At 44.5% G+C, this 12,259-nt stretch overlaps 2 protein-coding genes across 4 annotated transcripts in view; one reads left to right on the forward strand and one right to left on the reverse strand.

Moving 5' to 3' along the window:
- Window positions 1–2,521: 2,521 nt before the first annotated feature.
- cdt1 (chromatin licensing and DNA replication factor 1) lies at window positions 2,522–6,878 on the reverse strand. Of its 2 annotated transcripts, XM_070841063.1 has the most exons (10): window positions 6,352–6,878; window positions 6,014–6,157; window positions 5,261–5,556; window positions 4,948–5,142; window positions 4,488–4,633; window positions 4,238–4,338; window positions 3,852–4,040; window positions 3,555–3,719; window positions 3,238–3,439; window positions 2,522–3,080 (listed from the first exon to the last, which is right to left on the reverse strand). In XM_070841063.1, exons 1-10 carry the CDS (start codon window positions 6,799–6,801, stop codon window positions 2,917–2,919), a joined length of 2,052 nt encoding a protein of 683 aa, XP_070697164.1. In that variant the 5' UTR covers window positions 6,802–6,878; the 3' UTR covers window positions 2,522–2,916. The 2 variants fall into 2 exon arrangements, with proteins under 2 accessions (XP_070697164.1, XP_070697165.1); XM_070841064.1 differs by lacking the exon at window positions 6,014–6,157.
- A 2,489-nt stretch (window positions 6,879–9,367) lies between these two features.
- piezo1 (piezo type mechanosensitive ion channel component 1 (Er blood group)) overlaps window positions 9,368–12,259 on the forward strand; it is a 92,352-nt gene continuing 89,460 nt past the window's right edge. For both annotated transcript variants that reach the window (XR_011585266.1, XM_070840711.1), the window contains exon 1: window positions 9,368–9,711. Coding sequence is in view for 1 of the 2 variants with exons in the window: in XM_070840711.1 (XP_070696812.1) it covers window positions 9,648–9,711 (64 nt within the window). In the remaining variant the exon portion in view is untranslated. The remainder of the gene's footprint in view (window positions 9,712–12,259) is intronic.

Genomic DNA, 12,259 nt, shown 5'->3' on the forward strand with positions numbered 1-12,259 from the left:
GGTCGTTGCAATGATAAAGTAGACATTTAAGCTACCTATGAAGCCTTGCTTTCCAATTAAGTAAAGAAAAGGAAAGAAAAAATGATTTTGTCCTCAGAAAATAATCCCCCAAATATATTTTTATTTAAATTTTCATGGATCACTTTATATGAATTGCAATGCTGTTTGCTGTCTCTCATAGCACTTAAATGTGACTCCATGCTGACTCCTCTACTCCATTGTTCTTAACATTGTATCTTGATCAGGGTGACTCAGTCCAATGTTACCTGAAAAAGCCAGCACAAAAATAGAATTGATTAGCTGATTCTGGATTGCAACACTGGTTTTCTGAATCTGGATCAACTAATGATCAGGTGACACTTATTGTAACATCTGCATAAAACTCTACTATCAAACTGAGTAGACTTATGACTAAACCTGTGTGTACGCACAGATCACATGTGCATATCCATTATTTTTGACAGATACCCAAATTCAGGTATCCAGTTGCTCACACAGCCAACTGACAAACAGTAAAATGATACAAATAAAAATAAATAACACAATTCATAAGTCAGTGAGACCAGAAAGACATTGTTAGATAAAAAAGCTGAAGTAAAATATAAATAAATAAGGCATTCTTGCACATTGTCCGGGGGGAGGGGTCCCTAGAAACAAAGAGAAAGAGAGAGGGAGTGGGTGGGTGGGTCATGAGCCACTGCCCTTGCCTGAGGTGTTGCACAGTCTGATGGCTCTGGGGACAAAGGATCCTCTGTACCACCCAGTCCTCAGCTGCAGTGAGAGGAAGCGTCCACTGCGGCTGCTCCTCTGCCCCCCCAGCGTGCGGTGAAGAGGGTGGCTGACATGGTCCATGATGGCCTGCAGCTCCACCACCATCCCCAGTGAACCCAGGCTCCTACCCAGCACTGAGCCAGCCCGGTGTTCTCAGCTGTCATGTTACCTCCCCAGCAGACGGCAGAGTAAAACAGCACACTAGCCCCCACTGACGGGTAGATCATGTGCAGCATTTCACTGCAGACACCAAAGGACCTGAGCCTCCTGAGGAAAAGTCTACCTGCATTCAGGAACCAGTCCAGCTTGTTGTCCAGGTGCACACCTAGGTGTTTGTGGGATTGCACCACCTCACCATCCTTTCTTCAAATGTTGACTGAAGTGGGGGCTTAGAACTGTGGAAGTCCATGACCATCTCCTTGGTCTTGGAGGTGTTAAGTAGATTTATTAGTGGGAAAACAGTGTACAGTCCCTGCTGGTATAACCGTGTCCCTGCAGAAGTTAATGTAGTCTGTAGTGCAGTCAACCAATTTGTCAGTCAGTTATTTTCCTGTGACCCCAGCAGTACATCCCAATCCATGCACTCGAAGCAGGCCCAGAGAGACCCTCTGGTGTCCACTCCCTGAAAGTGCAGGTGGTTGCAGGCTCCCTCAGTACACAGGGTTTGTAGCAAGACCAGGTTGTGATCTGATCTGATCTTAAAGCTGCATGTACATCTGACTCTGTTTTATAAATCTTAGTCAATGAGCAACCAGGCACACATGCACAACCTGCCAGTGACGCCCCTAAACCATCCATGTTTGAGAAGTCAGAAGCATAGTCCATGATACATTTAGAGTTCACATTAAAACAGACTTTACGAAATGATTCACGATTCAGGTCAAATGAGTACACTTACAGGGCTTGAATGCAAATTAATTGTTTGATTTTGTAATTCTGAAGTTTAAAATGCATGTTTGGTTGACATTTTACACAACACTGTAAAATGAGACAGACTGTTTTACAGTAAGGTTACACCTCGTACCTTCACCCTCTGCTATGTCAACAAAAACCTCGTGTTCTTATGGTCTCAGGCATGCCTTCACGCAAAGTCTCCCTTTATACATACTATATAATGTATATTATACAACAATAGAACAAGTGGTCCTTTTATCTCTTTACTAAGGGAATAACATTCAGCGGTGAAGAGGACCTACAACAACAAAGGACTGTGCATACACATTAAGAGGAACTCAACCTGACAGATTCCCTTTAAATGTCTCTCTTAGGTCCGTTTTGAGATTCCACCGTGTGCACTCACCCAAGTTGTTTTATGCGTCGTAAAAGAAAGACGTGTGCACTTAAGTCCTGCTGGATGTCCCTCATGAAAAAGCATGTGGATACCAGATCTACCATCAGGGACCCAGGGCCCTTCCACTTACCTGTGCAGGTAGATAGTAATCCAGTAACATACAATGTCTCACATTTTTTTACCGGAGAATGATAAAAATTTATGCAGTGTCTAAAAACATATTAGTACGGTTTCTTCGTTTGATTAGGTTACGCCATATCTGATTAAATAACAAGACTGAAGAATGATCTGACCAAGTTCAGCAGTTGGAAGCCTTCGACAGAACACCAGACCCACATGCGCTCTCATTTGTCTTGAAAATGGAATTGGTTTTTAATGTATTATTGTACAGAAGCTTTCCATCACGTTCAGATAATGCATTACTGCCACTGTTTTATGAATTATTAGATTTAACTGCATTCACGGTAAAAAAAAAAAACAGGCATTTCTTAAACATCATCAAACAGTGACCTTAAAAACTGTAAACATTCATTGATTCTGCATTGACCTGTTAATACTAATATTACACTTTCACTGAAAAAAACAAAAAAACAAACTTTAACAGAAGTATGGTTTAAAAAAACCCCACTTACAACACTGGGGCAGGAACACCAGGACTAGGACCCGTTCCATGTGGCTGCTGGATTTTGGGATGTATCGGTGTCCTGGAGCTGTGTTACATCAACCGGCCAATATTTTTACAGCGACAGCCTCCAGAGCAGAGCACAAACCACCATGTCTCCATGCCTGCCACATGAGCAGCTCACTGTGGGAGGCCTCCACGTCACTCAGTCACCATTTTGTTTTTCAGTCTTTTAAAGTTTCTCCTCCTCTCTGAGCCTGCTGCTCATTTTGTCCAGAACAGTGTTGAGCTCCATGTTCTTGTTCAACTTCAGGTAGAAGTCCTTCCTTATTGGATGAATAGTCAGCCAATCAGTAGTCACTTCTGCCAGCAGGCGGATGTGTTTTTCCATTTCACCTTCATGAGAAAGGAGGAACAGCCAATTACACAACAGTTCTTGTACATGGCTTGACTACATTCTAGCAGTTAGTTCCACAGCAAAGGTGCGGAGCTTGGTTCACAGCCACTCCCCAAAGTTACAACATTCCCCACCCTATTTGCACTTTGAACCAACCTGTGCTGAGTGCAGATCTGTAGCTGGCCACCATTTTATTACAGGCCACTTCCATTATTAAAGCTGGTTTCTTTTCTGCGACGAAAACATTCCGGAGAATCCTGGCCAGCTCGGGGAGCCGGGACATCATCTGCAGGCGCTCCTCCTGGATGGGGTTTCGGGTCATGGCTGCCTGGAGCTTCTGGGCCTCTTTTGCGCGAATCTAAAACACCACACACACACACACAATAAGTCCAAACACGGCTATTTGATGGGGCAGTGATGCAGCCCTGCTAATAAAGCGCAGCCTCTCCCCCTTCCTCCTGGCGTGTACCTACCCTGTCTAGCAGGGACTGGGACACTCCTTTTAGGACTCCTGGGACCTCAGTGGCAGGGACAGATGATATTTGAGGAACTGTTGAGTTTTGTGGACATTTTGTCTCTTTACTTGCTACTAATTTATCTTCTGTCTTCAGGGCCAGAGAAACCAGAGCCTTCTCCATCTGAAAATATGGCAAGAGAACGACAACACTCAGACTTTTCAACGTTATTACCAGTGGATTATATATTATTCATTTAAAACACAATATCAACCATTTCAGAACAACCATCAAGTGACCAAACTGACAAAGTACCTTGGGTGTAAAGATTGAACGGGCCTTGTCCAGCATCTCCTGAGCTGTGACCACTTTCTCAGAGTGAGGAGGCAGAGGCAGCAAGCTGGCTTGGACAGCTGACACAGTGTCCACATTAAAGCGAGGGTGCCAGCGAGTCAGTTTGTCTTCTGGAACAGACACCGGAGGGACCAACGAGGACAGGAAGACCTGCAGACAGAGGTGTGGTATGAAAACAAGTTACTACAAAGGAACCGTTCTACAAGACACCAACGTGTTTTCCTCGTGTGTCAGTCGAGGTGACTTTCTTAGCTTAGCATGTTAGAAATGTCTCCCCATGTGTGGCCTACGCCTTGGTATGATTCCTGCTACATAAAAACAGAACCAGTACTAGAGCAGCTGCTGACCTTGTGGTGCTGTTTAACGATGGAGACCAGATTCTGGTGGAAGATGTGTCTTCTCTCCAGGAGACGAGAGGCTGACAGGACAGGGCGGGCTTCGTTCTGGCCTGAGGAGGCCAAACACATGGTACACACAGGTAAGAAATTAGCAGAAAATCATGTGCACCTATAAAAAGGACCTGCAGTTAAATCTGCAGGTTACATAGATGTTGTTGATTTAAAGGGTCTTCAAAGAGTGAAAAATAGGTGTTCTAACCACAGAGAATGGCAGGCTCCACAGTGAGCTGGTAGCTGCCTTTCTTAATGCTGTTATTGAAGGTTGGGATGTTCTTCTCCTGTCTAAATGTGTAGGCCTCTGGAAACACTGTCTTTATCTGACCCATGTGGCCCTCCTCAAACCGCCTGCAAGGTGGAAAAGGAAAAACGGCAAACATTAGTTTGTGCAGCCTGACAGTCAGTTCTAACCTCCAGGATGGCGTAAAACAGAAACTTCTGGAAAAGCAAAGTTACCAGTGTAAATGACTGTAAATATAAATGTCGGTTACTTAAACTGACATGAAGACAGCTTGTGCTGCACACACACAGTAGATGAGGAATAGTACATGGCCAGCAGGCCTGGAATTAAGGCCACTTTTCCACAAATTAAGTGGGGCATCGTGGCCAAAATGTACAGTTAAAAGGGTACAGCCTGACCACCTCTCCATGTTTCCACCTACTTGTGCATCATGTCCTGGACCCCCTGTTTGATCTTGGTGAAGGTAGCCGTCTCACAGCGGTTGTACAGCATGGCAACCACTGTGTCCATACTCCTGAACATTTCTGCCAGCACCTTGTAGTGGTAAGGCAGGGAAAGGCCCGGGGGGGTCGCCTGGGCAAGGTTGTGGTACCGCTGGTATGCTGGCTGCTCAGTACTGAGAGATAATTGAGAGAGAAAAAAAAAACACTTTGGCTCCTGATTTGGACTTGGAATGCCGCCTGCACAGATGGGTATGGTTTGTATGTTCTCTGGCTCTGTGTGCACATGCTCACCTGTCCTGGGTTTGTGTCTCACTCCGTTTGCTCCTCTCGGCTTCTTTCTCCTCTTTCCTCCTCAGAGCTTTTGCTGCACGCTCTTTGGCTTGTGCAACAGTCAACTTGAGGGCCTTCGCATCAGAGGTGAGGGGCGGGGCAGTTTCAGGGACAGGGGGGTTAGTACTGTTAGGTGCTGAACCAGCTGGAGAGGCGACAGAGGAAGATGTGGGGGCAGCATTGGTAATTTCCTCTGCATACTTCTTGATCCTCTGAAGGCGAGACTTGAGGGTTGCAAGGCCCTCTTGACTCAGAGCCTGAAGAAAAGGGAAAGGTCATTATGCTGATGGAGTCAGTTAGTGTAGCAATATCCTGCATTGTTTGTTGTCAACCAATTCCACGTACAGTGCCACCCCAGCGATGAATGTATCCAACTAACAAATGTTGACTAAATATGGTTTAACACATGAATACATCATTTCCTCCTCCCTTTGCTAATACCTGCCCGCTGTTTGGGGAAATTGCTAGCCCTCCTGATTAAATTAGACCACTCCTTTCACACCACTGCACCAGTTAGCCCACAGACATGCTAGCCTGGTGCTAGCTTGCATTTAGCATACCTGCTTGTATAGAGCCACAATGCGAGCACACCTCGAGTAGGGATCGTGAAGCAAAGGCTCAGCTTGGTAATTACAGTACGAACACAAGCGTTGAAGAAGGCAACACCACACCGGTGAAGCTCGTTCTTCAGCCAGTCCAAACACATGGCGTTACCTTGCTGGCCTGTCCTCCAGGGCTCCTGCTGATGCTGATCTCCCTCTGTGGGGAGCCCCTGGCTTGGAGGCGATGGTTCTCAGACACAGGGGCTGGTGGGGGGGAGGTCTGGGAGGTCTGCTGGGTCACCGGCTGGACTACATCCTAAACATGGCCAGCAACAGAGCGGATTAATACCAGTCTTCTATGTGTTACACAGTTATGAAAGCTGTCTACCAACAGGTAAACATTGGGTTTCCTGGTTGTCATTTTTTGGGTCAAGAATAAAAACCAAGCTATAATAACTAACACCTCTAACACCCACTCCTTCAACAAGAACAGAACCAGGACAACATTACCTCCGTCTCTCGAGGGAGCACCAGCTTCTTCTTGGCTTTCTTCCTCGTCGCTTTCTCCGTACCGTGTAGCTTCGCCTCTCTAATGGCCTCCACTGGCCGTCTCTTCTTGGCCGTGCTGTGCTCGGCGGTGGCCGAGAACACCGCTGCCGCGACGTCAAAGTCCGTGTCCGCAGAGGTCCGCTTCGGTGTCCGGGGACTGCAGGGGGAATCTTTGGCGGTGTTGCGGATAGCAGAGTCTGCATCTTTTAGCCCCACTGCCTCGTCAATTACTCGAACAAACTCTTCGTGGACGGAGGAGGAACGGAGGAGAGGGTCTCGGTTTGCAGAGGATCTTGACCGTGTGCCGGTGCCGCTAGTCCTGATCCCAGACGAGCCACTGCGTAGCTTGACTGGTCTCGCTGGTCCTTTCTTTCTCTGGTGGAAGAAATCCGTGACCCGAGCCTGAGACATGCTGCCGCTGGAGAAGGAGACAACAGCTGCACAAATCAACAAGAGACCAGACTCGGTATAAGTAGCGTCTATCAACAATGGCCTACATGTCCGGAAGTGTTCACAGGTCACCGGAAAAAGAAATGAACTTTCGCGCGAATTCAACAAAACCACGCCCCCCGTGCTACGTCATGTGATGATGAAAGAAGGATTCTCCGTTTTAATGAATGGGCTGTTAAAATACTACTTAACATAAATCCTGCTGTTTTGATTATTTCTGTGATCGATTGATTCTTTTTCTTTTTTTCTACAACACGTCAGTGTTTGGTATGGCCGCTGACCTATCCCTGTCCTATGATCAACAAAGCCAATCTAATCATTCTCAGTAGGCCCCTAAAAGCACGGCTGCACGTTCAATATTCGATCTTCTCTGTAAAGTGGTCACATAAGTCCTTATAATCTTTGAACAGTCTGGGGACAAAGAGAGAGAGCTGACTGTTGCAGTCGTCTAAAGCTACTCTTGCACATGAATAAAACCCATGTGACATTGGTAATATTATATTTCACTTATATTTCCATCAATTAAGATATAATTTGATGTCATTTTATTATAAAGAATCTAAAAATTGAGTACTAAACTAAATATGTAAAAAACATTTCAGGAGATGATTAATCATTGTTGACTATCATCACCTGCCCTCACATATCATCATCATCATCATCACTACTGCTACGGCTGCCTCTAGTGACAACAAGCTGCCAACAACCTATTGTTTCAACTATTTGCCCTTAATAATGTTTCCTTACAACGCTGTGACTATTTCTCTTGGTTACATGTGTCTGGTATGCTACACATCAAATGTCTCCTGCAGGCTAAAGAAAGTATTGAAAAAGTTGAGTTATTCGGCATATTTGGTTTTACTTTCAAACCAAATGATTAAAGAATAAAAAATAAAAGTAGATTACGACATAGGCTAGTTTGATCTGGTAGCCAGATTAATTTATCTGGATCACCCACAACAATCGTTAACACAGCAATATCCCCATTATAATGAGTGCTTTGACTTTAGAGCACTCTGTGTTAATCTTATGCACACACCTCTCAACATAAACTTTAATGTTTTTTTGCTTCAGTTACTTTGCAATCTTAGAGAATGCACACCTTAAATACAGTGTAGGAGAGAAAGGGAAAGTAATAGGATTAAAGTCAGTGTCCTCTCACTTAGAATTAGTTACCTGGTCCATTTCATATATACTAATCATTAGGCTTCAGGTGCATTTAAGATATAAGTGATTATTCTTCATAATAGTTCAATGGATTTGATTTACCTTGGCTTAATTAAGTAGTTTCACGCTGAAGGATTTGAACTGGGCAGCGGCTGAAACATTGTAATCAGGACCTCTTAAGGGGTCACCAGGGCCCAGCAATGCAAAACCTTCAGACCGGGTTGCACAAACAAAGCTTAATTTAATCTTGGATTAGCAAAACTAGGTTTCTGTTCAGTAAATCTAAGACCAGTAAATCTAAATTTAAACCAGGGAGGTTTGAGGTCCATCTCAAACAGATTAGATTAGATATACTTTATTGATCCCCCATAGAGGGAAATTTGCATATTACAGCAGCAGCAGAGATAGGCAGTAATAGAGGAAAAAGAAATAAAAATACAATAAACAGTAGAAAAATAAGCAACAGTAAATAAATATAAATTGTGATGAGAATAAATAAATATTTACAATAACAGGCAGCCATTGTAAAAGTTAAACCCTAGATCACATTTTAAACAGAATATTTGGTGTAACAAAATTAAACTGAATCTGGGTTTAGACTAAAAACTGACTGGCATTTAAAGAGGGGTTTAACTGTAATCTTTCTTAACTTTGCACTAGTTTTATTGGTTGGTACAACATCATTTAAAGTTAGATAGTTAATTAGTTAATTTAACCAGGTTTGAAAATGAATCATTGTTGGTGCAACCAAGAAGAAAAATGATGCATCTCTCTTACACATATTCTTTTTATTCACCATTCCTTCCCTTTTTCTCATCTTGTAGAGTACTGATGTGTGCTTTCATTGCTGTGGGTTCTAAAGATCCCTCCAATAAAGCAACCCAAGAGGGAAAGCCCTGTCTTGTGACACATGAACTGCTCCCAGGTCATGTCACAAACCTTTGTGACCCCTCAAACAGTCACTTGATTGGGCTGCTCGTTAGGGTTACATTCGGTCTTTTCACAGTGTTTATGTGTCCGCCAGGGGGGGGGCACGACCCGTAAAATGCCGTTATTGTGGCGCACAGCAGATACAGTACACTGTGGCTCCAGAGCAGAGCTACTTGAAGTGCCAACATTGTCTGGCATGGTCACGTCAAACAATACCGACCTGTAAAGCAGCAGCACATCTGACCTGCTGGTGCCCCCCCACCTACCCCCCCTCTCTCCTGCAGCAGGCTCGGGCTGAGCCGTGCCTGCAGCAGGGAGGTGACCAGCAGTGAGAATAGCTCCTCTATGAACGCCCTTCTGACTTACTTGCCTGTGAATCACATTTTCCACCTACAACACTGTTGATTCTAGCTGGGCCCCTCCGGAGGAACACATGCAGAAAGGAGCTGTCTTCCTCTCCGGAACAGTCGATCTTCTGGAAACTCACACTTTATTTGGAGCCACTTGGAAACTTTAGTTCGAACATGGACTTTTCCCACTTTGATGCGTCTTTGGTGGAGCGAATATCGGACTAACTGTGAGCTCGTTCCGTCCTAAAGCCTCACATGGAGCCGTTCGAGTCAGAGGCAGTGTTTGTGCTCTGATCCCCGGTGATCATCGGTGGTGATTACCGAGCACTGATCACTGATCACTGAGTGATCTGCGCTGCCATGGATCTCCAGGTGATCGTCTGGCTATTCTACTGCTGTCTGCTCCCCATCGTGCTGTTAGCAGGTAGGGCGACGGACGTTCCCTTTTTAATCCTAAGAATGATGATCATATGAATACTAATAACGTACCAACAAAGTTTCACCGCTGCAAACGTCCATCTGACTTGGGGGGGGGGGGGGGGGGGACTGGAGAAATGAACTTGAACATGTTTCTCTGGTGTGTGTGTGTGTGTGTGTGTATTTTGGGACCTTAGAACCCCAGAAGCCAAATGGTTTTAGAAGCCCTGAGTCCCGTTTGGAGCGGGGGTGTCGGCGTCGCCTCCCGCGGTGGAGCGGACGCTGCTGTGAAATGCGGTAGTAGGAACCGCTGAAGCAGTGGAAAAAAATGAAATGAATTCCTGAAGTAATCACTGTTTGGGGGGCCGGATGCTAATCGAATGAAGTCCGAGTGTAACCCAGTGTGACAGGTTTCCACCAAGTATTCGTGTTGACTAAAAAGCAATGAAACGCTAAACGGGCTGATATTTGAATAGAGTTTGGCGGGGACAACTTTAGACAAAAGTGAACGTGAAGTTGTGCGTGTGAAACGTGGACAGGTTACTAGTCAGCTGGCCACTTTAAGGTGGTTTCAGCGCTGGAACCTGGTTTTTAAGCTCTTACATAGTTTGGTCTCAGTCAAACAATATTATTATTATTATTATATTCACACTATTAAGAACATGTGACCTGCCAGCCACTCAGTTTTCCTCCTAAGGCTCTTATTCCCATCCTGTTGCCTGAAACAGTTTCAGTTTAAACACTTCAATCTCGGTCAAGGCCATAATAACAGGAACTGTTCCTCATTATTTGGTTTTGCCTCCTTCTCTGTCTAGTTAAATCTTCCTGTTTTGTAACCCCATGATGATGATGGTATTCACAAAGCAGGCTTACATGTGCAGTCACAGTGAAACTCACTCCCACTTACTTTCATGTGGCACGGCCCAGAACATGACAGTAAGGTAATTGTCTTATGGGTGACGCGTCCTTCATGAATTATTGCCGTCTATTCGAAAACCCTCTCTAGCATCCCAGGATTATTTGATTTCAGTAGCACAGTTGGTCATTTGTCTGCCACAGCTTTATAGACCATTTTCCGACCTTGATACATGCTCTGTATATGGTCTTACTACAGGCAATAGCATCCTGCCGCTGCTGGAAATTCTGTCTAATCCAGTCGCAGAATATATGTGCTACCTGGCCACTGGCTGTAGTCTTAACGGTGTGTTCAAGTACAACTTCTTTGACCAGACATACGCAAACGTGAGGCGATGCAACAGTCAGCCCTCATCACCGCTGGTGCTTTCATGTTGGCTTAGTCTGTTTGGGCCTTTAATTCACAACTGATCACCTGGAATTGATAAATGGCTGATGGTGACAATAATAACACCAACCTGAGCTTCACCCACTCACTTGCTGTGATGCACTGTGAGAAGATGTCCACTTTTTTCTTTCCAAGGCATTGTGGGATAATGGAAGTGAGATGCGGGTTAGGGTTAGTGTTGTTGTTGGTTTGTGAATATGACATGCTGTATGTGTTATTCTCAGTATGGCAGTTATTTAATCAGTTTTTCATGTATGGACTCTGGAATCAATATGTGGTATCAGAGCACAATTAGCTAATATGCAGCAGTAAATATCAGTCCTTCTTAGCACGGTCAACTTGCTTCCATATATTAGAAGCCACGCAGAACCAATGAGCAAATGGTTTTGCCACAGAAGCTTCTCACATCTGGTCTGTAGGATCCTGCAGGAATGACGACTGTGTTTTCCAGTGATTCGACTGGTCCGTAGCCATGCTGTTTAAACTCTTTGGTTCAGTCCTCTGAGCTGCTGCAGTGTCGGCTCCAATAAGTAAAAGTTAGTTGGCTTGGTGACCCCAGGAAGCCTGCCTTAAACCCAAAGATAACTGCTAACCCATTAATTACTGACTGAGACAGGGTTCAAATCTCGTGAATCACACCCTTCACACAGCAAACACAGAGCACTAAAACCACAGGTAGTTTAACCAAGGTTGTAAACGTCTCTGGCTTTGGAGTTATTTCTATCTCTATACTTACTTAAAACGAACGTCTTTCAATATGACATAATCTTTCTCTAAGTGTTTTTTTTTTCTTGTGATAGGTTCAATATTTTGTCTGCGTGTTGGATAGAGAGAGAGCAGAGAGTCTGTCTCCTGACAGGATGTCACAAGCAAGAACTTGCAGTGTTTCTGTTTCTGTCAACAATTCAAATGAGTTTCAACTACTGAGTCAAAGGAAGTGAAGCAAGCCAATAAAGTTGCCAAGACAATGCCAGAAACACACCCTCACACACACACACTAACACACACACAGACACACACACTGGCAGCTGGTTAAAGTACCCTCATTAAGTATCCCATAATGTACTAAACCGTGACTTGTGTTGCTTCTTGTTTAATTTTGAACTGAAGTGTGGATTCCTTGTGTAAACTTTTCGAAAGACTTTTTTAAAACTAATGCTGGTGAAGCACTGTCTGTCAGAGACCGTTTGGCTGTTGATGAACAGGAAGATTATACTTGAATGAGGTGAAACAGCTTTTGTTGCTTTTTTTT

This window comes from Pempheris klunzingeri, chromosome 12 (assembly GCF_042242105.1).
Source record: "Pempheris klunzingeri isolate RE-2024b chromosome 12, fPemKlu1.hap1, whole genome shotgun sequence".
In the NCBI taxonomy this organism is placed as follows: domain Eukaryota; kingdom Metazoa; phylum Chordata; class Actinopteri; order Acropomatiformes; family Pempheridae; genus Pempheris; species Pempheris klunzingeri.

Bases quoted from the DNA above. Each gene is read 5' to 3' on its own strand.
- cdt1 (XM_070841063.1), bottom strand. From the start codon at position 6,801: ATGTCTCAGGCTCGGGTCACGGATTTCTTCCACCAGAGAAAGAAAGGA. The intron at 4,634-4,947 runs GTAGGTGGAAAC...TCCACCTTGCAG, and splicing joins GTCCAGGACATGATGCACAA to GCGGTTTGAGGAGGGCCACA. The intron at 4,041-4,237 runs GTCAGCAGCTGC...CTCTGTCTGCAG, and splicing joins TCGTTAAACAGCACCACAAG to GTCTTCCTGTCCTCGTTGGT.